Genomic DNA, 27,572 nt, shown 5'->3' with positions numbered 1-27,572 from the left:
GAGTATGAGGAAGCTGAGGGTGATATCACCATGAAGACAGTGGAATGAACTAACATCTTTCAATCACATTGGGAATTAGTGACTCAGGAGGTTCAGGCCCCAAACATCACTTCTTTGATACCCAGTTTTTCTGCAGTCATCTTCAAAAAGGCCACTACATTCTGCAGTCCTTGAGGTCATGGGCTACTTATTGTTCACCTCTATATCCGTATGTTTGGACATACGTGCTCCAAGAAAGTTGTAGGCTTTCAAGGAATGCCTTTTGAATACACTGCTCTGGTCACACTGTGGACTTACTTTATCCTTGAGGTAAAAGCTCTCTGAGAACAAGAATCAGGTCTGAAAATAAGATTGGATAAATAGGTGAATAGAATCCCTCAGGTAGAAGCAGACAATGGGAAACTATGCTTTCTACCTATCCACCCTCCCCCACCAAGTAGGCATTAGACAGTGTGAAGGCGTGGTCTGTTTCTGTTTTAATCAGAGGTGTGAATAACTATCTTTTTCAATTCTAATTTCAACATTTTCATTGAGACATAATTCACATATTATATAGTTCATTTATTTAAAGTGTTAATGCAGTGGTTTTCAGTATATTCATAGAGTTGGACAATCACCACTACAATTCCAGAACATTTTCATTACTCCAGAAAGAAAACCTGTATCCATTAGTTGTAATTTTCGAATTTCTCCCAGCCTGCTAAAGTACCTGGAAGCCACTGATGTTTCCTCAGAGGATGTGCATAAAAGTAAAATGAGATACAGGGAACAGAATCTTGTCTAGGCTCTGGTTCCTCAGATGCCCTAAGTCAGCTCTTCAGGGATCCAGCCTGAGAGAGGCTATAACTGGCTAAAGCCTCATCCCCCTTTCTATTTCCACAGATTTGTTGACTACACATTTCATATAAACAGGATCATAAGAAATGCAGTCTTTTGGGATTGATTTATTTCAGTTAGCCTAAGGTTTTCAAAGTTCATCCTCAGTATATCTGTTTAAAATAAATGAATAAACGAATGGGTAACTCTGTCTAGCGCAACCCCGAATCAGAACTCTGAACAAGTAGACCCCTTTCTGACCCTCTGCTTCAGGGTAGGAAAGGAGTTCCCTCTCCACAGAAGCCACAAGAAATGATGTCCACTTCCTAAGGGAGTTTTCAAATAAGCTAAGTGCCTTGTAAGGGTTCTATATGGACAATGAATGCCACATAAGACCTGGGTAAGTATCCAATACATGGCGTTAGTTTTTCTTTTAAAAACATATTTATTAAGTGTCTATCAGGCACACAGTGTCACACTAAGCTCTTTCTTATTTATCACTTAATAATAAAAACAGCTCAGTGAGATAGGTATACCTGGTTTATAACGGCCATTACATATGAGACCTGATACTCATTGTGAGTATCATAGTGACATTCTAGCAATTGTTGATAATTGTTCTAGCAATTTCCAAAGATCCCTCAATTAGCATATGCAATTTTTCTGATTCCAGTACCACATTCAGTACAATTCCTCTGACTAAGAATAATGTTCTGATTTTAGAAGGAATTGTTTATTCTCAATCATACTCTTTGCTCTAGACCACAGAACCAACTCAGATTTAATCCACTGAATCTGCTTGCCACGGTGAGTCGGAGGAAAAGCAGAAACACAGAGCCCAGGAGGAAGGGCTGAGAGCCTAGGCAAGGGAGTAGGATGCCTAGAAAGAGCCAAGGCTGTAGAAGCCCCCTGGAACGGCTGGATCTACAGCAGAACATGGAAGATAAACTGCTCAGGGTAGAGGGAGTCATAATGGAACGTTTTTACAAGGTCAGGGAATGTTGTGGCTCAGAACTGATGTTTCTTCAGAGGACACGAATACAAAAGATGCAGGAAACAGGATCTCATCCAGGCATGGGTCCCTTGGGTACCCTAAGTTAACTCTTTAGGGCTCCCGCCTGGTGGAGGCTCTGACTGGCTAAAGCCTCCCCAGATCCCAGCCCCAGAGAGGAGTCCTGGAAACTCCTGAGGCCTCTTTGGATTGCAGGGACAAGGAGGCAGAAGAATGTCAGGAATGACCCAGCACGTGCCTGGTTGTGCAAGAGCCACCTCCTGCTCTTCTCAGAGCCAAGCCTGGGCCCTATAAAAGACGCATCAGGCTTCAGCACCTCATCTGCTCTGACTCCCCAGGGAGGTGTCTGTGCTCCTGCGTGTGACCAGGGTGAGTGGCCACCTGGGATACCAGAGAGGTATGAGCAGGGCAGAGGGATGGGGAGGATGGAGGTAGGCTGGAGAAAGAGAGTTGTGTGCTTGTGTTCTGCCATGCTGAGCAGGAATAGGACCCAGTCTGCCTCAAATCTATTGAGGCTCTGAGGCCTACTGGAGCTCATATAGGTGGGGAAAGCTAACTGTGCACATCTTTTCCAATTCTTGTTCAGTGACTTCACATGAGTAACTTCAAAACTGCCGTGTTGGGCATATTTCCACCATGGAAACTGGCTAATACTTCAAGCCAAGTCCTTTTATCTGGAGGTTTCATTGCAAAATCTTTTTCCAGAGGACACCCTGGTGTGTCCTGCAACACCTAGCTGGACCTTAGGGCTTGTATTAAGGAAATAGGTATTTCAGGGAGCTGTGAATACTCTACTCAGGCTTGTGAGGATAGAGAAATCCCAGCTTCCCCCTAAAGGAAGAATAAGGAGCTCATTCTGTGGATTTTTAAATGTATGTGCTTTCATTTGGAGGAAAGATTCAAGTTGTTTCTTTCAGATTACTGATATGACTGTATAATCTAAATATAATTCTTCTCCCACCCATGCATTGATTTCAGAAGAGGTATAATATGATCGTTGGTTTTAAATATTTAAAGAGTTTCATTATTATGTTTTAGGCTCACTAAACTCTGCCAGGATGTCTTGCCAGCAAAACCAGCAGCAGTGCCAGCCCCCTCCCAAGTGTCCTCCCAAGTGTACCCCAAAATGTCCACCTAAGTGTCCCCCCAAATGCCCACCCCAGTGCCCAGCTCCATGTTCCCCTGCAGTCTCTTCCTGCTGTGGTCCCAGCTCTGGGGGCTGCTGTGGTCCCAGCTCTGGGGGTTGCTGCAGTTCTGGGAGTGGTGGCTGCTGCCTGAGCCACCACAGGCCCCATCTCTTCCACCGGCGCCGGCACCAGAGCCCAGATTGCTGTGAGAGTGAACCTTCTGGGGGCTCTGGCTGCTGCCACAGCTCTGGGGGCTGCTGCTAACCTGGGCTAAGAAGAACTCTTTGGACAGAATGTTCAACAACCTGCTACAACCTGATGCTTAACTCTTTCCATTTCCTCTCATTCCATTCATGGGTGGACAGGGGCCACCAAGACTCATGGGGCTTCCCTGGAAGAACTTGGCACTCGATGGAGCACCTCAATTGCAGGTCTTCTTTTCCTCCTTTACCTCATGCTATAATAAAGCTCTGATTTCTGACTCACAAATTGTCTTGGTCATTCTCTTCTCTTCTGAGATTTCAAATGTCCTCCAAAGGTCAGTGCCTCAGAGAAATTCTCTTCATGGGTCAAGGACAGGACCTGAGTAGGTGATACATGAAAAGCTGCTCCGAGGAACTAATTCCCCCAAATGCAGGGTGGATGGAGCTCCAAGAGGGTCACCTCTGGCTATGGCAGCTTTGCCTTTCTGTCCATTAAACCAGACACATGTTCTAATGTTCTGTGTATTCCAGACATTGGGGAGGTTGGGAACCTCTGTAGACTTCTTCTTCTCCATGGAGAAAGACACATCTCTATGAAGCAAAACTTCCCTGCTGTTAGAATCAATAGTTGAATAAAATGCTTGAAATGAATGTTGAGACTCTTCATTCTGCAAAGTACAGCCCATAGTCACTGAACTCCTTTTCAGGGAGAGTGACTGGTTAAAATCAGCCCTTTGACTTGCTGCCTCGGACACCTGTCTTCAATTCCTCTCAGTGTTAGATCTGAGTCCCAGGATGCTGTCCTACCACTTGGCCTATGTGCTGGGCAGGTGAGTGAGGAGTGATGGAGATTTTTATTACAAAAAACATGGAGGTTCCACTTTGAAAATACAGTGAATAAATGGTACAAGATGCTGTAGGGAAGATTAGACCTTTTCTCCTTCAATGTTTATCTTCTTTGTCCAGCCACCCTCAGATGTGAGGGGGGAGAAGTGCCAGGATGGGTGGGGCATCTTTAGTATTAATAGGAGAAGGGGAGGGAAACAGGGAAACAGCAGGGGAAATAAGGACTAGTGCTTCTTAGGTTCAGGCTGACAGGTGTCCACATGAAGATAATTGATTCAGAGAAGAGAGAATCTGACAGAGACGGAGTCTGTTATTAAAATGTTCAGCTGCCTCCTCACCCTTACTTCTGCTAAGAAAAACACCTAGCTCTTTAACCAGTCCGAGATTCCATATTCTCTGCATTTTAAATTACCCTTTGCACTGAGTCACTTTATTTGATTTAATGCTGTTTATTATTTTTGCCAGTCTCATTCTTTTTTTTTTTATTTTACTTTAAGTTCTGGGATACGTGGGTTGAATGTACAGGTTTGTTATGTAGGTGTATATGTGCCATGGTGGTTTGCTGTGCCTATGAACCCATCATCTAGGTTTTAAGCTCTGCATGCATTATGTATTTTTCCTAATGCTCTCCCTCCTCTTACCTCTAACCCTAGTATGCCCCAATGTGTGATATTCCCTGCCCTATGTCTATGTGTTCTCATTGTTCAGCTCCCACTTATTAGTGAGAACATGTGGTGTTTGGTTTTCTGTTCCTGTGTTAGTTTGCTGAGGATGATGGTTTCCAGCTTCATCCATGTCCCTGTAAAGGACATAAACTCATTCTTTTTATGGCTGCATAGTATTCCATGGTGTATATGTGCCACATTTTCTTTATCCACTCTATCATTGATGGGCATTTGGGTTGGTTCCAAGTCTTTGCTATTATAAACAGTGGTGCTATAAACCTACATGTGCGTGTGTCTTTCTAGTAGAATGATTTATAATCCTTTGGATATATACCCATTAATGGGATTGCTGGGTCAAATAGTATTTCTGGTTCTATATACTGGAGGAATCGCCACACTGTTTTCCATAATGGGTGAACTAATTTACAGTCCCACCAATGGTGTAAAAGCATTCCTATTTCTCTGCATCCTCTCGAGCATCAGTTGTTTCCAGACTTTTTAATGATCACCATTCTAACTAGCCTGAGATGGTATCTCATTGTGGTTTTGATTTGCATTTCTCTAATGACCAGTGATGATGAGTTTTTTTTTTTATATGTTTGTTGACCGCGTAAATGTTTTCTTTTGAGAAGTGTCTGTTCATACCCTTTGCCCACTTTTTGATGGGGTTGTTTGCTTTATTCTTGAAAATTTGTTTAAGTTCCTTGTAGATTCTGAACATTAGACCTTTGTCAGATGGATAGATTGCAAAAATTTTCTCCCATTCTGTAGGTTGCCTATTCACTCTGATGACATTATTTTTTGAAAAGATTAACAAAATACACTAGCCAGACTAATAAAGAAGAAGTGAGAGAAGAGTCAAATAGACACAATAAAAAGTGATAGAGTGTATCACCACTGATAACACAGAAATACAAACTACCATCAAAGAATACTATGCAACACCTCTATGCAAATAAACTAGAAAATCTAGAAGAAATGGATAAATTCCTGGACACAGAAACTCTCCCAATACTAAACTAGGAAGAAGTCGAATCCCTGAATAGACCGATAACAAGTTCTGAAATTGAGGCAATAATTAATAGACTACCAACCAAAAAAAAAAAACCAGACAGATTCACAGTCAAATTCTACCAGAGGTACAAAGAGAAGATGATAGCATTCCTTCTGAAACTATTCCAAACGATAGAAAAAGAGGGAATCTTCCCTAACTCATTTTATGAGGCCAGCATCATCCTGATTTTAAAATCTGGCAGAGACACGACAAAAATAGAAAATTTCAGGCCAATATCACTGATGAACATCAATGCAAAAATCCTCAATAAAATACTGGCAAACTGATTCCAGCAGCACATCAAAAAGCTTATCCACCACATTTAAGTCAGCTTCATCCCTGGGATGCAAGGCTGGTTCAACATACAGAAATCAATAAACATAATCCATCACATAAACAGAACCAATGACAAAAACTACATGATTATCTCAATAGATGCAGAAAAGGCCTTTGATAAAATTCAACACCCCTTCATGATAAAAACTCTCAATAAGCTAGGTATTGATGGAACATATTTCAAAATAATAAGAGCAATTTATGACAATCCCATAGCCAATATCATACTGAATGGGCAAAAGTTGGAAGCATTCCCTTTGAAAATCGGCACAAGACAAGGGTGCCCTCTCTCACCACTCCTATTCAACATAGTATCGGAAGTTCTGGCCAGAACAATCAGGCAAGATAAGGAAATAAAGGGTATTCAAATAGGAAGAGAGGACATCAAATCGAATCTCTTTGCAGATGACATGACTGTATATTCAGAAAACCCTATCGTCTCAGCCCAAAAACTCTTTAAGCTGATAAACAACTTCAGCAAAGTCTCAAGATACAAAATCAATGTGCAAAAATCACAAGCATTCTTATACACCAATAATAGACAAGCAGAGAGCCAAACCATGAGTGAACTCCCATTCGCAATTGCTACAAAGAAAATAAAATACCTAGGAATATAACTTACAAGGGAGGTGAAGGAATTCTTCAAGGAGAACTACAAACCACTGCTCAAGGAAACAAGAGAGGACACAAACAAATGGAAAACATTCCACGCTCATGGATAGGAAGAATCAATATCTTGAAAACAGCCATACTGCCCAGAGTAATTTATAGATTCAATGCTCTTCCCATCAAGCTACCACTGACTTTTTTCACAGAACTACAAAAAAACTACTTTAAATTTCATATGGAACCAAAAAAGAGCCCGTATAGCCAAGACAACCCTAAGCAAAAGGAACAAAGCTGGAGGCATCACACTACCTGACTTCAAACGGTACTACAGGGCTACAGTAACCAAAACAGCATGGTACTGATACCTAAACAGATACGTAGAGCAATGGAACAAAACAGAGGCCTCAGAAATAACGCCACACCTCTACGACCATCTGATCTTCGACAAACCTGACCAAAAAAAAAAAAAAAAAAGCAATGGGGAAAGGATTCCCTATTTAATAAATGGTGCTGGAAAAACTGGCTAACCATATGCAGAAAAGAGAAACTCGACCCCTTCCTTACACCTTATACAAAAATTAACTCAAGAGGGACATTAAAGACTTAAACGTAAAACCCGAAAGTATAAAAACCCTAGAAGAAAACCTAGGCAATACCATTCAGGACATAGGCGTCAGCAAAGGCTTCATGACTAAAACAGCAAAAGCAATTGTAACAAAAGCCCAAATTGACAAATGGGATCTAACTAAACTAAAGAGCTTCTGCTCAGCTAGTCTCATTATTAACTGAAATTTCAAGTCCCTGACCAGTAGTAATTTTGTTCTGCTAAAAACATGCACATTGGCCATTTCTACAACTTTCATAATATGATTTCAAATTTTCTTTTCAATTTTCAAGAGCTCTGATATATAACGGATATGAACCTTGATCTGCCTTTATTAAAATATTTAATGCATCAGATTTAATTGACTCTGTTTGTAATAACTTTTGCTATGGAAACATTTTTAGTTTTTATGTACTCAAACATGACTTTCTTTGCTTTTATAGCTTCAGGGTTTTTTGAGTTGGTTAAGAAATTTTCCCTTGTCTTTAGTGTTTACATGTCGGCAAACAAAATAAACAAAAAAACCCAAACAGTATAAAATGGAACACAAAGCAGGGGACCTAAGGTTGCCTGGGATAGGTGAAGGCTGGCCTGCAGAGAGATGGGCACTGAGTCTGCTTTCAGGGGCCTCTGCCTTAAGTGGGAGCAATCCCCAGTGGGCCTACTATCCAGGCCTCCATGTACTCCTTTAGTGAGCATAATCCTTTCTCTATCTAACCTTCCATACACAGGATAATTTCCAGCATAACTATTTGCTTTTCATTGCGTCTTACCTTGTGTTTGGCACGTGTGCATGTGTGTTAGAAGTTATTTTCTTCTGCTATCACAGGAACTCAAAATGACAGCAATTTTAAAAAGAAGGCAGTCTATTTCCACTCATATGTGATGAAGTCAGAAGTTGGTAGTCCATGGCTGTTGCAGTGGTTCCACAGAGTCTTCAGAGATGGATACACCTCTGTCTCATTATTTCATTTTAAGTGGTTGTTTCCTGGGAGGCAGTTGGTAATCTTGAGGTGCCTGATACAGTTCTGATCTGCAAGGCTGTGCTTCAGCTAGGAAGAAGGAGAAACGGTGGGTAAAAGGCCCTGACCCCTGTAAAGCCTCTTACGTGCGCTTTCCTAAAGCCCCAACGACTTCCTAAATCTCCCTGGCTGCTTGTATGTACAAGGAGGATGAAGAAGTGTAAATTTTAATATCTAGACATGGTTTGGTTCTGGACAGAATTTGAAGATGTACATTAAGAATGAAGGGAGCATGTATATTGGGCACACATCCAATCAAGTAGTTCTGGATATAGTTTGACCTGCTGAGAAAAGACATCTGGATTGCTGGGTTTCTGGAAATAGTGACACAGACTCTTTGGGTACACTTCACTTACCTCTTAACACAACATTCAGGAACGTCCTGCCCACAGTTCCACCTTTATGGGCTCTGCTGTATGCACTGAGGCAAGCCTGTGAGGAAGGTTGATTAGGCAGGGGAATTCACTGCCTGCAGCTGAGGTCTGGAGTGCTGTGGGGAGCTCCCTGAAGATAGGCACAAGACCTGGCTTATGGATGGCTGGTGGAGACTCCAGGTTACTTCTGCTGTCTCCCCACCTCTAATCCACCCATCACCCAGAGGTGGGCCAAAGATCAGGGGTCTGGATCATCTCTCAAGGGCAGGAAAAGGGTGAGACTCTGAGAAGAAGTGTTTTGTGCAATCAGAAACCATATTTGGTGTTATGGCTTCATGTCTTTCAAATATATCTAGAGGGGGAAGATGGCAGATGATTAACTCTGAGTTGGGCTATTAGAAACATGACCCAAGTGAAGACAGTCAACAGTAACTAGAACACATTGTGAAAAGGAAAAGGTCAATGGATTGTCACCGGGGCCAGAATCCCCAGAGAGAACTTTCATCTCCAAATGGAGTGAAAATTCTACCTGGTCACCCTCTTGTGTCCCCAAAGGGTCAGCCCAGAAAGAGGGGGGAATAGAAAAGGAGTTTGGGGCCAGGGTGGATTCTTGTGTGTGGTTATCTCAACTCGGACCTTCTGAGATCCACAGCAGTATCTGAGAGCTGTGGCGCTGCTCTCTCTCTGACTCCCCAGGCTCTGTCGCTGCTGCCGCAGCAGCTCTGAAACCAAGGTCGGCTGACTGTGTGTTGCCTGTGCTAACTCCAGAAGCAGCTGCTCCCAGAGCAGGACCAGCACTACCCCCAGTGCTAAAAAGAACTCAGGAGACTGAGGGATGAGCATATTGGCCAGCTCCTGGGAGGGACTCTTACTATTGCTGGCTCAGTTGGCAGGATATGTCAATGTGAGTTCAGCTGAAAGTGAATTCAGCACAACACAAGTGTAAACCTAGAATAAGGATACTTTTCTTTTTCTAAACAATTCTCCCTCTGCTTGTAAGCAACTGACAAAACCATTAATATTAAGAAAGACATTCCCTATGTTACTATTTCATGGTTGCTCTTTGGCCTTGCTAGGTGAGATTTCAGTCCTAGTCAACCCCCATGCTGGTTGGATTGCTCCATCTTCACACCTAGTTCAGAACTATGTACAGTAATTGTAGAAGTATGTAATTCTAAACTTTTTTACTTGTTATAAGATATGTACTATTTAATTCATACAACATTGCTATTAGGTAATTACAGTTATTTTACACACTTCATAGATGAGAAAACAGAGTCACAGACAATTTTGGGAACATTTTTAAGGTTCCATAGCAAGTACCTGGTTCTTAGAATCCAAATCTAGGTGATTTAGCTACAGAGTCTGTGATCTCAAGCAGTTCTCTACAGTTAAACTGGGAAGGCCTGCACTATTTACTGTGTGAAATTCACACAGCTTATAGTAAGTTCTTCTCAGCAAGCTAGACTTAAAGCAGGTATTCCCTAATTTCCTTCTCTGACATACTAATGTTTCTGGGCTAGTTCCCATACTGTACAAATGACCCTCTATTCCTCGTGCCCTTCTCTCCCCCCATGTCCTTCTGTCCTTTCTGAAGATCCAGTCTCCCAAAGGGGCTCTCTATTTGTCTGCCCCACTCCTGATTAGGGCCCCTTCCTTGGCTTCTCTGGATAAACTCACAATAATGATAGACCAAGAAGAGGACCGGTACCTGAGAAGTAAAAACAGATAACGGACCAGGACCAGGGCCAAGGATGCCTCATATAGAGGGTCCTGGAGCAGGTTGTAGGGTTCATTCTGGCTCCAGGAGGAGCAGGGTGTGATTCTTACACATTAAATGTACATGTCTAGATATTCTTGATATTCTTGTCTCCTCTTCTGTCCCTTTGGAAAATCATGGGAGATTCCAGCTTCTTCTGTCCAAACATTATAAATGGCTTCAGTAGGAATCTTGCCACTGGGCAATAGTTTCAGGGATCCAGGTCACCATGTAGCCATCCCTTGTTAGGAAACTATTGTCCCCAACCTCACCTCCAGGTCTGCTCTATGAGCTGGTGGCTTAGGACTGGGGTTATCAGTTTTCAGTGGGAAGGAGAGGTTGAAATGAGCTAAGAGATGCATTTTACAAGAAGAAACTATAAAATAATCAACCTACTACTTGCAGAAGCTGAAGGAGAGGGATGTGTGACATTGGTAAGGTCCCATGACAGGTGAATAAGAGAGGAAGTACCACAAAGAGAGAACATGTTCTGGAGATCAGTAGGTTTTGTGATAGAGTTAGTTTGAGGTTACAGCAAAAATATTTGCCTCTTACGACATTTGGCAGGATCAAACTGCAGGTTAGTGACTTTCTAGGCAAAGGGGAGGTGGAGGTGGCTTAAAGGAAGTACTTTAAATAACTCCCAGGTAATTCTTCTAATAACATTTAATTCATTCATTCATCCATCTAATCAATAGTCTACAGTCAACTGCTAGACTCCCCAGGAAAAGAAACAAGGGGTAAGACCTGATCCCGAGCTCATGCTCTGGTGACTTAATGACTGTGGACATAAAGCCAAGATTACCTAGAATTCTTACTGGTGTCAAAGGCTGTAAGCCTGATCTCTAACAGTGGCTGATATATTTTATCATAAAAAATGTGGAAGGACATTTTGTCTCCTGAGACTGGCTTCCTGTGAATGAGGCACATAGCAGCTTTGTGGTCTTCTCTCCAACCCTTGGCCACACTGCTGTGCTTGTTCCCGGCCTTGCAAACGCACACTCATGCCCATGCTGCCTACACACACACACACACACACACACACACACACACATTCATAAAGGCACAGCCCATCCCATTCTCTTCCTTCGTGGTTACTACCATCTTTGTCAAGGAGAATGAGGAACCTGGCATGACATCCCCTCAGGCATTGTCAGGTGATCCGGTTTCCCAACAATCTCCTTGGAAAATAGACTCATTTTGTATGCACATAAATTTCACAGAGGTCTTCAGAATGTCCACTGAATTGTGAATTCCTAGAGGTCACACAACACACACGGTATTCACCTCTATAAACCAAAGTGTTTGGATAGATGATCACTGAATACCTCATAGCTGACAAAATAGTATCTTTTTGATTAACTGCTATGTTTGGATATCAACATTTTTTACTCTTGATGTGAACACCCTCAAGGGTAGGGAACTACATCTGAGACTAGAAAATAAAACTATTGGAGATGGGGCATCTCTTAGTATGACAGAAATGTAAAGACCATATACGTCTACCTTCTAGATCAAGGGTATATGAAAGAAGGGACTATCTTTTTCAAAAGCTGTATTCTAACTTATGCCATATAGTAAGTTGTCAGTAAATGTTTGATGGATAGATGAAATAAATTGATTAATGGATGAATGTATCTTATCCAAAATGGTATCAGATTCCTTACTCTCCTGTCATTCACCAACAAGATTAAATAAATCATTTGATTCCCATCATCCTCTTGACAAGAAATAATTAGACTTCTCAAAATCCTGAATGTACACTGTACATTCTTAAGAGAGTCTTCGCTAGCCTACCTATATTTTTAAATAAAAATTTCAAAGACAGGAACTGAATATTGTCCATTTTTCTGTCTCACATCCTGCCCCTGTTCTTTTAAAAATTGACTTTGTTTAAGTGTCTTCCTTGTGCCTTATCATGTGCTAAAGCCTCACTTGATGGAACCAACAATTCAGAGAGGAAGGTGCTAATAGGCCTGTTTTACAGTTGAGGATTTAGATTGTCTAAATAAAGTCTTTGAGGTGACTGGGCTCATAAACACAGAGCTCTTCTGAGTCCAGTTCAAGAAACTATTGCCTTATTTTAAAAACTACCTTGTTACACAGTAGACATTTTAATTTCTAAGTGAAGAAGTTTAGTCACAATGATCATCACCACCAAATCTGAAGAAACCATCTTGAATCACTTATTAATCCTGTTAGCAGGGTTCTGTGGGCTACACAGGGACATGGGGTCAGGAATGAGGGTCTGAGCAGAAGGGGAGGAGTATTCCATGAAGGAATTGGTCTCTGACTCAATGCCACAAAGAAACCTGCTTAGCTGTGGAAGCAGGCTTGGAAAACCATACTCGGGGATGGGAAGAAACTGGAATAGCACACTTCCACAGAGAAGCTATGGCAAGGATCTCTGGTGTTCTTAGAAGTCACTCTTTGAGCCTTTGTCCAGGCATGAGTTCCTTAAGAATCTTCTGGCAGCTCCACAGGTACCCGGCCTGGAAGAGGCTGTGACTGGTTAAAGCTCCTTTAGACCCTCGTCCCGGAGGGAGGTATTGGGAGCTCCCAGTGCTTCCTTGGATTGTAGGGACAAGAAGGCAGGGGAATGTCAGGAATGACCCAGCACATGCCTGGTTGTGCAAGAGCCACCTCCTGCTCTTCCCAGAGCCAAGCCTGAGCCTATAAAAGACATACTCAGCTCCAGCACCTCATCTGCTCTGACTCCCCTGGGACGTGTCTGTGCTGTGTGTGACCACGGTGAGTGGCAACCTGGGAGACCAGAGGGCACAGGGGAATGGGAGGATGAACGAAGGCTTCAGAGAGTTATGTCTTTGATTCTGTGCTATTATGTGCAGAAAAGAGAGACAGTCTGACTTGAGTTTCTGGAAATCTTGCCTTGGGCTATGAGAAATGTGTATCTGACGGTTTCATCAAGGGCTTATTCTTATATTTCAAAAATGGATACTTTGTTGGGTGTGAATACTCTATTCAAGGTTATGAAGATTTGAAGATACTGCCTATCTACTAAAAGACAGAATAAGAAGCTTCTTATTGCATCTGATTTTCAAGTATATATCTTCATTCAGCAGGAAAGATTTAAGTTGTTTTCTTTCACTTGTTGATACATATGTGTGTATGTGTATACATATACACACACTGAATATTATTCACCGTCACCATATGATTTAGTTTTAAAAGAGATAAAATTGCCATCCTTGCCTTTTCACAGCTAAAGGGTTTGATTATTTCAACTTTCAGGTTGAAAAAGTCGCACTGAGATGTCCTGCCAGCAAAACCAGCAGCAGTGCCAGCCCCCTCCCAAGTGCCCCCCAAAATGCCCACTCAAGTGTCCTCCAAAGTGCCCACCCCAGTGCCCAGCCCCATGCCCACCTCCAGTCTCTTCCTGCTGCGGCTCCAGCTCTGGGGGCTGCTGGAGCTCTGGGGGTGGCAGTTGCTGTCTGAGCCACCACAGGCCCCGTCTCTTCCACCGGCACCGGCACCAGAGCCCAGATTGCTGTGAGTGTGAACCCTCTGGGGGCTCTAGCTGCTGCCACAGCTCTGGGGGCTGCTGCTGACCAGACCTCGAACATCACAGAGAAACACTTATGGAGAAACTTGCAGCCAGGACCTGTCCCAGAATGATGCTTCTCCTGCCCCTTTTTCTCCTTCCTTTGGGCTGACACACCTTGTGAAGTGTTTTGTCTGTTGTCATGGCCCAAGAACCCATCCTGGATCCTGATCTTACCTTCCCACCTTACCTTATACAACAATAAAGCTCTTCTGCCTCTTCGTGAAGTATCCTGGCCATTGTCAATTCTTTTATTCTTTTCAAATCCCTTAAAGTCCAGTGCCCCAGCCATACACTTTTAAGGATGCTTTGGTAAGAGTGGGGCGTGAGAAAGAGGTATGCCGGAAGCAGTCTCCAGAGGGGCAATCCTGAAAAAGCAGCCTCACAGTAGGGCTTCTCAATGGGACTGCGCGTGTGCACTCGGAGACTGCGAGATGTGGACCCTCTCAGCCCAGGCAGGGGCCTGGAGAGACTGATAGCCCCAGGGCTGAGCGCTGCTGGCCATGTGCTGCTTGCTCAGTTTAACTCACCATGCCGAATGTAACTTATTTTCATGTTCTCTTCAGGCCATGATGACAAAGTTAGAAAAATCTTTTGCACTCCGAGCAAAAAGGTCTATTTAACAGAATTCTTTTCATCAGATTTAAAATGCTTGGCATGAGAATCAGAACCCTCAGGGGCAAGTTTAAATGACAACTCATTGTCACTCAACTACTCTCCGGGGAGGAGGAGTCTGTCCAGTTCTTGCTTTCTTTCATGTTCCAGCCTCTCCACGAAACAACGGTTAAATAAATACTTAAGCAATGTAAGGCTGAAGGAACACCTCAGTATGGGCCTGCTCAGTCCCTGTGACTCAATCCATGGCTAAGTGAGACACAGTATGGAACCGGGCTCTGGGCCATGTCCCACCTTTATTGCTGTATCTGCCTCACTGCAAAGGATCAGGCCTGGAGGGTGTGAAGGAGAATCATGAGAAATACCACTCTCAAAAAATATATATGAAACAAAACATAAACCAAAATAAACAAAAAAAGAAAAACCACTCTTAGGCAGCTGTAAAATAAGCTGCATGTAGCCCAGCCTGGGTCTGGCCCTCCTTAGGTTCTGGTCTCAGCTCAGCACTCATATTAAAATAATTTTAGGACAGAGAAGCAGCTTGTCTGGATGACTGACGCTCTGTGCCTTGAGGAGGAAGCGTGAGGAAGAGTGAGGGCACCACCAGGGGAATTACAAATAGTAGTCTATCAGCAGGCTGAGATGTGCGTGTGGTGAGATGATGGGCTCAGTTCAGAGCAAGGCCCTGCTGAAAATGGGCTTATAAAGCATCCTATCCCTTCTTCTGCATGACACCAATGGGTACCAATTAACATCTCCACCTGTGTTCTTCCACTCTAGTCCCTCCCTATCATGCTTGAGGCTTCTTTTCTTTGCCCCTTTTTGTAAATATTGCAACTCCTATAGGTAATTATATGTCATTGTTAGTTTAATTTGAAATTCTCATAGTGCTAATTCTGAGTCTACGTTCATATATGTATTGCACACACTTTTTCTTTTTTGTTTCTCTGCGAACTACCTATTCATATACTCTGCCTTATTTTTCAGCATACTCCTTGGTTTTTTTTTTTTCTGGTCTATCTTAAGTATTTTCCCTCTGCATTAGTCAGTATTCTCCAAAGAAACAGAACCAGTAGGAGATATAGGTCTGGATAGAAATATAGATATAGTTACAGATATAGGTAGAGATACAAATTTATGATAAGAATTGGAAATGGATTTATGATTATGAAGGCTGAGAAATCTCAAGATCTGTCGTTGGAAAACTGGAAACCTAGAAGAGGGGATAGTTCTAGTCTGAGTCTGAAGGCCTGAGAACCAGGAGAGCTGATGGTGGAAATTGCAATCTGAGCACTATCCCAGCACAATAAGATCAATATCCCAGCACAAAGCAGTCAGGCAGAAGAAATCTCCTCTTACTCAGCCCTATTGTTCTATTCTAGTCATCAGTTGATTGAATGAAGCCCACTCACACAGGGAAGAGTAATCTACTTTAATCGGTCTACAAATTCAAATGTTAATTTCATCCAAAAACATCCACATAGAAACAGCCCGAGTAATGTTTGACCAAATGTCTGGGCACCTTATGGCCCAGTCAAGTCTCCATAAAATTAGCCAGCGTACTTCTCCTCTTCCTCCTTATATTTTAATGAGCCATATTGGCTTATAGTAATATTGTTTGCTATAAGAAATTTTAAATTTTAAATTTTCTTTTATCTTGAAAGTTTTAGACTTCTTGGTTAAGAGTTTTTTTTTTTTTCACGTTCTTAAGTTATACACATAGTCTTCAAGACTTTCTGCTAAGATTTTATTTGCTTGCTGTTTTACTTCCTAATTTGTTAGTATATTCATTTTTATTGTGAGATATAATCTACATACAAAAGAATAAATAAAATATATTTATGTAATTTAAAAAGAAACACAAATAATGCCAACCACAATGAGGATAAGAAAGAGAAGACTGCTAGAACTCCAGAGTTGCCCCATGTCCCCCAATCACAAGATGCTTCTCCACCCCCACCAAAGGTAAGCATGTCACAATTTTTAATTTTCATTGTAGTTTTGCCATCGATGTATGCTTCCCAGTTGAGTTTTTAAGCTTTATAAACAAGGAGTCACAGTTTTATATAATTTGTTTCTCTTTGTTCAATGTCCAGTTGAGAAGGTAAACCCTACTGTATGTTGATCTGTACCTTATTCATTTTCATTATTGAATAGTATATTACACTATACCAAAACATACTTATCTATTCTACTGATGATGATCATTTAGTTTGCGTCTAGTTTTTGACAAATAATTCTAATTCTGTTATGAAAATTCTTATATATGTCTTCTGGGACATATCTGGGAAGTTTTTATTTTTCCCCAGAAGTACGATTACTGGATAGACATATTTTCATCTATCTGGATAACAACAAAATGTTTTCCAGAGGGATTGCATTAATATTTATCCTGATCAGTATTGTATGATAATTTCTGCTGCTCTGCATCCTCACCATTACTGGTACTGGCACACCATTTTAATTTTGCTAATCGGGTGAGTGTCAGTATCTATTATCATCTCTTTAATTTGCATTTTCTAGATTACTTATGAAGTTGAGCATCTTTCATTGGCCATTTGAACCTCCCCTTTTGTTAGATTTATTTTCAAGCCCTTTGCTCATATTTCTATTATGTGTTTCTGTTTTGTAAAGATGGGTAGGCATTTTATTTCTGCATTTTGGGTACCAGACTTTTATTAGTTATGTGTAATGCAGATATGTTTTGCCACTCAGTGATTACTTTAGTTATTTAATGACATTACATTTCCACTTGAGTTCATTTGTATAAAGTGTAGGGTTTAGCTCAAAATTTCTTTTTACCTGTTGATGTCCAATTGCTCCAACACCATTTGTTGAAAAAGATATTCTTCCACTTAAATTCTTTTGCACTTTTGTCAAAGATGAGTTGAACATATTTGTGTAGGTCTGTTTATGAGTTCTCTATTCCATTCCATTGATCTCTGTGTGTGTCCCTACACCAGTACCATACGATCTTGGTTACTGTAGACTTAATATTGGATAGAATTATTCTTATTTAGCAAGGCCATTTGATCTACTTTAGGCCTATGCCTTTTAATATAAATATTTAAACAAGTTTAATTTGGGGAAAAAAAAAACTTTGCTGAGATTTTATTGGGAATTGTATTAAACCTTTAGCTCAGTTTGGGGAAAATTGGCATCTTTATTGTTGTCTTCCAATCCTTGAACACAGTGTATTTTTCCATTTATTTAGGTCTTCCCTGATTTCTTTCATCATTGTTTTCTGATTTTCAGTATACCAATTCTGTCCATATTTTGCTCAGTGTATACCTAAGCATTTTTTTGGAAGGATTATAAATGGTATTAGACTTTTGGCATGTTCACTGTTAACCTGTAGAAATGTGTTTTGTTTTCTTGTGTTGACTTTGTACCTTGCAACATTTTTTGACTCATTTATTAGTTCTAGAGTTTTTGTTTTTTCTTAGATTTCTTGAGATATGCCATCAGCAAATGGAGATAGTGAACACCTGACATTTTTGCCTTGTTTTCAATCATGGGAGAAAGAATTCAGGTTTTCACAACTAAGTATGATGTTAGCTGTAGAGTTTTCGTAGATGGTCTTTATCGATTGGAGCTAATTCCCCTCTATTTTTAAATTGCTAAGAGATTGTATTATGAATTGGTACTGAATTTTGTCAAGTGTTTAACTGCACCAATTGATATGATTGTGTGATTTTTCTGTTTTAGCTTGTTGATATAATGGGTTTCATAAATTTTCAAATGCTGATCCTGCTTTGCATACCTGAAATAAATCCCAGTTGATCATTATGTATAATTATTTTTACATATTGTTGGATGAGATCTGCTGGTATTTTGTTGATGATTTTAGTGTCTAAGTTTAAAAGGTATATTGTAGTTTTCTTTATTTTCGTACTATATTTATCTGATTATAATATCAGAGAAATGATGGGCCTCATTAAATGAGTTGAGAATATTCTGCCTACTTCTATTTTCTGAAAGAAATTGTGGAAATTTCTGAAAGAAAGTATGGAAAACAAATGTTATTTTTGTTTAACATGTTTGGTAGAATTCTCCAGTGAATCCATCTGGGCTTACACATTTTTTTTCCAGAGCTTTTAAGCAATAAATTCAATTTCTTGAATGGTTCTGGGACTATCTAGATCACTTATTTCATCTTAGCTTAGTCTTAGTAGTTTGTGGTTTTAGAGAAATTGGCTCATTTTTTTAAAGCTGTCGCATTCATGAGCAGAGAAGTGTTTGTAGCATTCCCTTATCTTTTTAATGGCGGCAGGATCTGTAGTGATACTAAACTTTTTATTCCTGGTATTGGTGATTTTTGTCTTCGTTTTTTTTATTTTTGTGAATCTTGCTAGAGGTTTATAAATTTTATTTTTGGTTAATGAGCCTTATTGCAATAATTTCTTATATTATTTTCTAGTTTAAATTAGGTTGATTTTTGTTTCATCTTTACTTTTTCTTCTATCTGTTTCAGGTGTATTTTGCTCTTTGTCTTGTATCGTGAGCCAGAGACTTAGATTACTGTTTTGTGGAATTTATTTGTTTCCAGTGAACACTTAGGGCTAAAAATTTTCCTCTTAACACTGCTTTGGCTGTTTCTCTGTCTTAGTTAGTTTTGGTTACAATAGCAAAGGATCATAGACTGGGCGGCTTAAACAACAAACATTTATTTCTTACAGTGCTGAGGGCTGGGAAGTTCATAATCAAAGTGATAGCAGATCCAGTGTCTGGTGAGGGCACTCTTTCTGGCTTGCAGATGTCCATCTGCTCATTGTATATTCACATGGCCAGGGAAAAATTCTCTCCTACTTCCTCTTATAAGGGCACTAATCCCATTCATGAGGGCTCCACCCTCATAATCTAGTCACATCCCAAAGGTCCCTCTCTTAATAATATCACATTGGGGATATATGAGTCTTTTTTTTTGTGAGGGACACATTCAGCCCATAAATAATCCCATATTTATATATTGTATATTCATTTTTGTTCATTTCTAAGTATTTTTAAGAATTTTCTTTGAGATTTCCTCTTTAACTCCTAGACTAGGAGTATACTGTTTAATTTCCATATGTTTAGAGATTTTTTTGTTTTCTTTCTTTATTGATTTCCATTTTGTATTAAAACAGAGAATTAAAAAACTATGCCTCAGTAATTATCAAACTAAGAGGAATTAAAAAGAGAGTTTTAATACCAACTCAAGGAACAAATAATTATTATTGTGTTAGCTTGTTCCACATTGATATAAAGGAATACCTGAGGCTGGGTAATTTATAGAGAAAAAAGGTTTATTTGGCTCATGGTTTTGCAGGCTGCACAAGAAGCATGGTGCTGGCATCTGCTCCTGGTGAAGCTTCAGAAAGCTCCCACTCATGGTGGAAGGCAAAGAGGAAGCTGGCATATCACATGATGAGAAAGGGGAGAAAAGTGCATGGGGGTTGTCATACTCTTTAAAAAAATAGATATCCCATGAACCAGATCTCATTACCACTCATTACCTTGTGCAGAACACCATTCATGAGGGATCTGACCCCATAACTCATCACCTTCCACCAGTCCCAACTTCCAATATTTGGAGTCACATTTCAACATGAGATTGGGAGGGGACAAATATCCAAACCATATCAATTATCTTTACAAAATCTTGCAAGTCATATAAATGATTGGAAGATACAACATTTATACCACACCTAAACTCAAATTTCTCAAAACAATGATAAACTAACATTAATTATAAACAAATATATGAAAGTTACAAACTAAATGCTAAGTAATTAGATCAGCAGTATGAAAAAAAGAATATATTTTGTCCAATTACTGATTAATCTAGGAATGTAAGATTTGCTTATCATTAGAAAATACATTTCTTCATATTAACATATTAAGAGAGTGGAGCAATGACCAAAACTGATTAAATCTCAGCTTTCATGGAGCCTTCATTCTATTTCAAAGAAAGACTACAAATAGATAAATTGTAACGTGTTGACAGGTATGAAGTAAACAAACAGAGTAGAGATGGAGAATAATGGTGTTTATGTTTTGTTTTCTATTATAGTCAAGGTGGGTTGAGAGGTGGCATTTAAGCAGAGGGCTCAGTGAAATGAGAGAGTGGACCAATTTACCACTTAGATGAAGAGAATTCTTCCAGGTAGCTGGAAGAACAAGTGTAAAGGCTGTGAGTAACAAGTATGCTTGGTACATCAGAAGATTAGCAAGTGGAGCAGAGCTGCCAGAGCCTAGTGGTTGAGATAAAGTGAGTTAGGCAATAATGCCCAAGTATGGAAGTAGGATTGGACGGGGCCTTGTACACCACAGTAAGGATATGGATTTTGTTCTAAGTGCGATGGAAGCACTGCTTTAGCTGCATCCCACAAGCTTTGATGGTCTGTGTTTTCATTTTTAATCAAATAAAACTATTTTCTAGTTTTTCTTATGACTTCATCTTTGATTTATAGGTCATTTAGGTAAAATTAATTTTAATACTATATTTTATTTAGGCTAGTATATCCATAATTTTGCATTTCAGCATGTAATCAGTCTAAAATATTAGTGAGATATTTTACATTTGAAGCAATTTTATGTCTTCAAACTCAGCATTATGCTACGGCACATCTCAATTCAGACAAGTTGTATTTCAAGGGCTTTATTGTCTCATGTGATTATTGGCTACTGTATTGGACAGAGTAGGGCTACACCAATAGTTTTCATCTCTGTTTGCACAACACATTCAACTGGGACCTTTTAAAAAACACCAGTGCTGGGGCCCTATTCCCAGAAATTCTGAATTAATTAGTCTACAGTTGAGTCCTGGCATTTTTTTGTTTTATGACTGCCGACTAAGACCACTGGTGTCAACCCTGAAATTTTCCTTTAATCACACCGTGTTTCTTCTGTGTTGAGGTTCAGCATCACCATCTAACTTCTTAGGTGTTTCTGTTTCTTTCTCCAGTTCTACTGTGAGGTCCTGAGGACAGGAACAAGGTTAATTCATCTGTATTTCTCACATAATTGAGGCAGTGCTGGTCCCAGATTAAGAGCTCAAATGTGGTAGGTCACTGCTTGTTACAACAGCCCTCTGTAGCGATGATTCGCTTGCCATAAACACCATCAACATGGGGCACTGGACTGGGAGAGAGAGATGGAAAATGGGAGGACATTCTTACAAAAATACTTGCTGGAAAAGCTGCCCTCCACAACAATTCCATTCCTGCTGTCTAATGCTCATTTTCTGAGTTAGTAATAGCAGAAGTTACTATAAAAGTAAGTAATTTCTGTCTTTACAGAGGGGAAATATAGGCTGGAGATTTACTCATCTTCCTTGTCATCATTATCAATGTCTTCATGTTCATTCATATCAGCTAACTTTGTCATTGTTAGGCATTTATTTTACATAGTACGTATTTCCAGAAGTACATCGTGATTATATGTGTATCTACATATATCATATATGATATACGTAAGGAGAAATAAACCAATCTTAATGGGTTGCATGAAGAGTTGCATCCTATATAAACCTTTTGAGAATTAGAGCAACGCACACCAAATTTCTTTTTCTTGTTGGTTTAGAGTGTTTTGATGGGTAAAAGGGAAGAATTTTTTTCTATGATAGGAAAACTACCTTCCTCGTAATGATCTTCTTGTATGTTTGTTGAGGAAAAAAAATCAGTCCTTTTTTTAAAAATATAGTTGCAATAAATGCAACATGTCTCTGTGTGTGTGTGTGTGTGTGTGTGTGTGTGTGTGTGTGTGGTTGACAGATACTTTCACAAAAAGTTCCTGAATTGGTAGAAGTCTCAAGTCTCTGACCTGTGCTCATGAGCTACTTAAATGTGGCAGAATCACATACACAACACACCACAGAAAAACTCAGAAACTCCTACTCAAAAGGCCCCTTGATAGTGACACGTTCCTTGGTAACCCAAAGAGAAGTAGACAAATATGATAGCCTTTAAATTCCAGGCTGAAGTGTTCTTCGAAGAGAAATTCTAAAGAGAAGAGTGACTGACCAAGGGGCATCTCTCTCCACAGTTAGGATTGGGGACTTGGCCTGGTCTAAAAGCATGGGGGATACTCTCTGAAAGAGTAAGGAGGCCTAAGGTACCAGACCAGCCTCTCAGGATTGACTGACCTGGGAAAGGTCCACAGCCTCTGGCTGAAATTTGGCCGGAATATGTTAGGGGCTAAATCTCGGGCAGTCTTGGAGCCTTTGGTGCCAAAGTTCTTCCTGAGGGACTGAGTAAAGCGTGTTCAGGAGGGAGGCTTGAAAGGTAAGTACCCATAGCCTTAAACCCCTCTGCTTGCCACACCTTGAGACTTTAGCCTGGGAAAAGGGTCTGATTTACAAAAAGTCTCATAAAGTCACCCTCTCTCCCACTAGTGCTGAATAGGCTACCTGGGAAGCTCATCATCCAGCTCAGGAGGAGGTGAAACCAGGAGGCAAGAGAATGTCAGGCATGACCCTGCACATGTGCAACAACCACATCCTGCTCCTGCCCTTAGAATGGCTCATCCAAGGCCCAGTCCCAGGATCCATATAAAGTGTGTTCCTGCTGCTGGCTCCTCATCTGCTCTGCTTCCTAAGGGACGCATCTGCGGCTGCGTCTCGGCCCAGGATGAGTGTTTCTATAGGAATCCAGAGGGCGGCGCTAGCGGGATGAAGATGGAGATGGAGAGTAATTCTGGAAGGGGAAGAGTGAAGCGTGGAGGAGGAGTAGGAGGAAGAAATGGTGGACAAGGCCAGAAGGCCAGAAGTAGTAGTTGACTCTGAACAAAGCAGGAACCAACCTGGGAAGGATTATCCCCGTGATCAGACAGGGAGATGATGAATGACCTAGGATTGCTGCAGCCCTAACAATGGTTGGCCTGCTGGCGCTAAGCCCATTGCTCTGAAGGAAGCTTTTCTGTAACTGTGCAGATCTCAAATTTATTATTATTTATTAAACAGATTTTCTACCAATTTCTAAATTCCATTTCTAGATAGATTCATGTGGGTAGAATTGCAATGTATTTAACATGTCTTTGAGATGGCATTCAAATTTTGCTGGCTTTATTAGTTCAGAAGTCACCTGTAAACTGCCTAACAAATACTAAGAATTATTGAAAGCTCTAGGGATACAAAAGTAATGAAGATATACTCTGTCTCAGAGAGGTTTCTATACATGTCCTTATTTTAGATATTCCTCTTCATCACCTTGGGAGAGGATTTTAAAATAGAAAAAATGTAATGGCTCTTGATATTAAGTTTCTGTATATGTTTCTATTTTGTCATTCAGGTTTATTGAAATCCCACCAAGATGTCCTGCCAGCAGTGCCAGCCCCCTCCCAAGTGTCCTATCCCCAAGTGTCCCCTCAAATGCCCCCAAAAGTGTGCATCCCTATGCCCACCTCCAATCCCTTCTTGCTGTGGCTCCAGCTCTGGGGGCTGCTGCAGCTCTGGGGGAGGTGGCTGCTGCCTGAGCCACCACAGACGCCACAGGCCCCACTGCCACAGACCCCAGAGCTCCGATTGCTGTGGCAGTGGCAGCAGCCAGCAGTCTGGGGGTTCTGGCTGCTGCTCCAGAGAGGGCTGCTGCTGACCTGGACCAGGAGCAGCACTGAAGGAATTAGTGGGCGAAGGACCCATTGCAGCCTGGTGTTTTACCTCCTCCACTCTCTTGCCTTTCCTTTTTGCAGCCCCATCAATTGAATAAACATGCAGGTTTGCTTCTCATCAACTTCAGGCCTTGGATTTGCATTATTTTAGCTTTATGTCAATATCTGTATTTCTCAGATTATTGAAAAATTATCTGACGTGCTTTGCAACAATAAATTTACTTTCAAGTAATTTTCAAGTCCCAGTTTGATGGTGGTTTTTATTCCACTTTTCTTTACTTTTACCCAATCCTTTTCCCTAGATAGATAGATGTATTGCTTTTACTGGAACAGAGAAAAATCAACCAATTAAACTTTAATGAATTACTTATTTGTGTACACATACTTCACAAAAATCTAAAATTCTGCAGTATTTGTGAGAACAGTAAGTAAGGATTGATTAGAATTCCAAGATAAGCCTAACTTAAATTAAAAAAAAAAAAATGGTGAAATAGCCAAGTCACTAAAGTTGTTTGGACAGAAAAAATCTAATTTACTTAAGTTAAAAAAATGAACTTACTGCTCCATACATTTTCTAAAGCAATATTCCCTTTCTCTCTGTCTCTCTCTCTCTGTGTGTGTGTGTGTGTATGTGTGTGTGTGTGTGTGTGTTTAAAAGATTAACATTAAGAAAGCAGAATAGCATCACATCCATTTGGGAACCATGTAGAAAAGTGTACTAATTTTTGTAGCTGTTCTAATTGTGTTGTGCACATACAAGAGTCTAGTTAAATAAAGTTCTATTGGGTCCCAGGTTTCCTTTTTCGAGAAGCCTATTTACAGTATCCAAAAGTCAGAATTGGAATTCAATGAAGTACTATTTCCCTTGTTCTCTCTACTCTGTCCTAAAGGTAAGGAGCCCCTTGTTACAGAGCTCTGCTGACTTAGGACTTTCTCTGAGGCAGACACATTGGTAATGATAGGTCACAAGTTGCAGACCTGTCTTAGCCTTGTGGTCATGCAGGAAGTTCAAATGATTTCACTGGGAGAAAGTGCAGACTGAGGTGGGCATCAGTGTGCACCCTTGGGCCTTTGCAGACCGCTGTTGAAATAAACTTGGTTTGTTGTTTTTCCTGCTGTTGTTCTTGCACTTACCACCAATTGAAATTACATATTTATTTCTCTTTGGTTGTTAAGTGCCTCTCACCTTATCCCCGAAGAAGATTATACTATAAACTATTTATTATATATAATGTATATGCTTCAAGATGTCATTGTCTGGTCATGAAAACAAAGACCATTCGAGCCACAGTCGAACTAGTTTAAACACAGAAAGATCTAATGCAGGGAATTTGTTAGAAAAGTCTTGGAGGGGCCGAATAAGTAAAAGTGGTACTCAGGGATTACCAGAGATCTGGAAGAATTTGGGGCAGGACGTAGGACTTGCCAAATGGCTGTGCTGGCTCAGGAGAGCACCGGAAACAAAACTGTCATTCTTGCCGTATTCTCACAGACAGCAGTCAGGTGTGACAGCTCCAAGATCACTCTTTGAAATTCTGGTTCACTAGTCCCCAGAATGACGTATTGGGATGGGGGAAAGGGTGGAGACCAGTGGTTTTGGAGGTCAGGGGCTGGTGTGGCAGGTCACAGGCTTTCTGGGACATAGGCCATCTGAAGTGAAGAAAGAGCCCTGCTCCTCACCCTGTTCCCCTGCTCTGGTCGCTGTTCAGAACCAAATGCAACTGTAATGACTACAAATGGTTGATGGGGGATAAGAAATAGCAACACCAGCAAAACTAACCAATATTCAGTTAGCATTTACTCATGTTAGGCACCTGCTTTATCTCATATTAACATTTGCTTGGTCTGTTTATTCTAACGGTATTTATTAAGTGCCTACTATCTATCAAGTGCAGTTTTAAGATTTGAGAATATATTTGTGAACAAAACAGCCAAAAATTTCTTCCTCAGTGAACTTATTCTAAGAAAAGAAGGCAGGTGACAAACAAAATGAATTAAAAAATATGTATTATTCACGCAACCGACAAATATGTTTTGAGTGCACCAAGTATTAGGTATAGTAAGGCACTGTGGACAGAGCAGTGAACAAAAGCAATGAAAGTTCTCACCCAATAGGGTTCACATTCTGATGGGACAAAATGAAAAATACATGCATACGTAAAATATATAATGTATTAAATGAGGATAAACTCTAAGGAGAGAAATAAGGTTGGAAGAGGGACAGGGAGGGCAAGTAGGTATGGATTACAATGCTAAATTGGGTCACCAGTGAAGGGTTCACAGGAGCCACATTTGAGGAAAGATTTGAGTGACAAAGTCAGCCATGTGGGCATCTGGGGGAACAGTGTGGGTAGAGAAGAAGCAACTGCAAAGGGCCTGCAGTGGGACTGTGCCTGAGCATCAGACAAACTGCAAGCGGACTGGTGTGGGGTCAGAGTGAGGGGAGAGGATGGGACACGAGATCAGTGAAGTACAGGGTATAGGGTCCAGTCCATGCATCCCTTTTGAAAGCCTTTTTAAGGACTTTAGTTTTTACCATGAGCAGAATGAGAATTCATTCGAACATTTTTGAGCAGAGGAATGACATGCTCTTACTATTAATGTCTTCATTTTATAGATGAGAAAACAGCTTCAGAATGTATAGCTAATTATCTAAGGTCACACATCTTGGAATTGGCAGAGCTATGACTAGGACTGGGACTGTCTGAAAGGAGATATGAAAAGTTCAGCTGGCTTTTTGGGTAAAGGTCTTGAAGAGGTTGAAATAAAGGTCAGAATAGGCCATTTGCACAGAGAGGATGGATAAAATAGTTGAGAAGGGTCCACAAGGGGACATAATCCAGTGGGTTCTACCTGTAAAAGTTTTCTGTATCCCTTTACATCTTGAAATGAAAAGATGAAGAGACAACTTCCACTGAAAATCCAGGAGGTGGTTGTAAGATCAAATGCAATGAAACAGTTCTACAACACTGTAGGTAAATCTGAGGGACTAGTTACCTGGTATATGTTATAAAGGAATAAATGGGTTAGGGAAAGGCTGGTGGACATTCGAGGCCCACTAGTGTGGGCCATTCCAGGAGAAAGAGAAGTATCTGGACATTGATATTCACTGACCTCTGTGCTCAAGAGGAGTTTGGTGCTGTCTTGCCGTGTCCCCGGCGCAAACAGCTCATGTGACTCTGAGCGAGGTGGGGCTTGCATTCTCATGTTTGGATGACTCATACATTTGCACACAGTGGGAGTCCTGTATGACTTTTCCCCTCCATATGTGAAAACCCTCTCTGCTCCATAGAGGATGTCCTTTACAAGATGTTCCTTGGCTATTCTTGTGGTAGTCTGGGTGGAAGTGGTGAGTGGGAATGGAGGTAAGGAGGAAGGCA

General features: G+C 40.8%; 3 protein-coding genes across 3 annotated transcripts; all 3 read left to right on the top strand.

Moving 5' to 3' along the window:
• The first annotated feature begins 2,870 nt into the window (after window positions 1-2,870).
• Window positions 2,871-3,438, top strand: LOC100424118 (late cornified envelope protein 2D). The gene has a single exon (XM_077987286.1). It carries the CDS (start codon window positions 2,887-2,889, stop codon window positions 3,217-3,219), a length of 333 nt encoding a protein of 110 aa, XP_077843412.1. The 5' UTR covers window positions 2,871-2,886; the 3' UTR covers window positions 3,220-3,438.
• Window positions 3,439-13,131: 9,693 nt separating this feature from the next.
• Window positions 13,132-14,216, top strand: LOC713212 (late cornified envelope protein 2A). The gene is made up of 2 exons (XM_001109444.5): window positions 13,132-13,178; window positions 13,680-14,216. Exon 2 carries the CDS (start codon window positions 13,700-13,702, stop codon window positions 13,994-13,996), a length of 297 nt encoding a protein of 98 aa, XP_001109444.2. The 5' UTR covers window positions 13,132-13,178; window positions 13,680-13,699; the 3' UTR covers window positions 13,997-14,216.
• Window positions 14,217-23,865: 9,649 nt separating this feature from the next.
• Window positions 23,866-24,235, top strand: LCE4A (late cornified envelope 4A). Its single transcript, XM_002801787.4, has one exon. It carries the CDS (start codon window positions 23,895-23,897, stop codon window positions 24,174-24,176), a length of 282 nt encoding a protein of 93 aa, XP_002801833.2. The 5' UTR covers window positions 23,866-23,894; the 3' UTR covers window positions 24,177-24,235.
• The last annotated feature ends 3,337 nt before the right edge of the window (window positions 24,236-27,572 follow it).

Source organism: Macaca mulatta, chromosome 1, assembly GCF_049350105.2.
Source record: "Macaca mulatta isolate MMU2019108-1 chromosome 1, T2T-MMU8v2.0, whole genome shotgun sequence".
In the NCBI taxonomy this organism is placed as follows: Eukaryota; Metazoa; Chordata; class Mammalia; order Primates; family Cercopithecidae; genus Macaca; species Macaca mulatta.
This window is presented reverse-complemented; position numbering and strand designations above follow the sequence as displayed.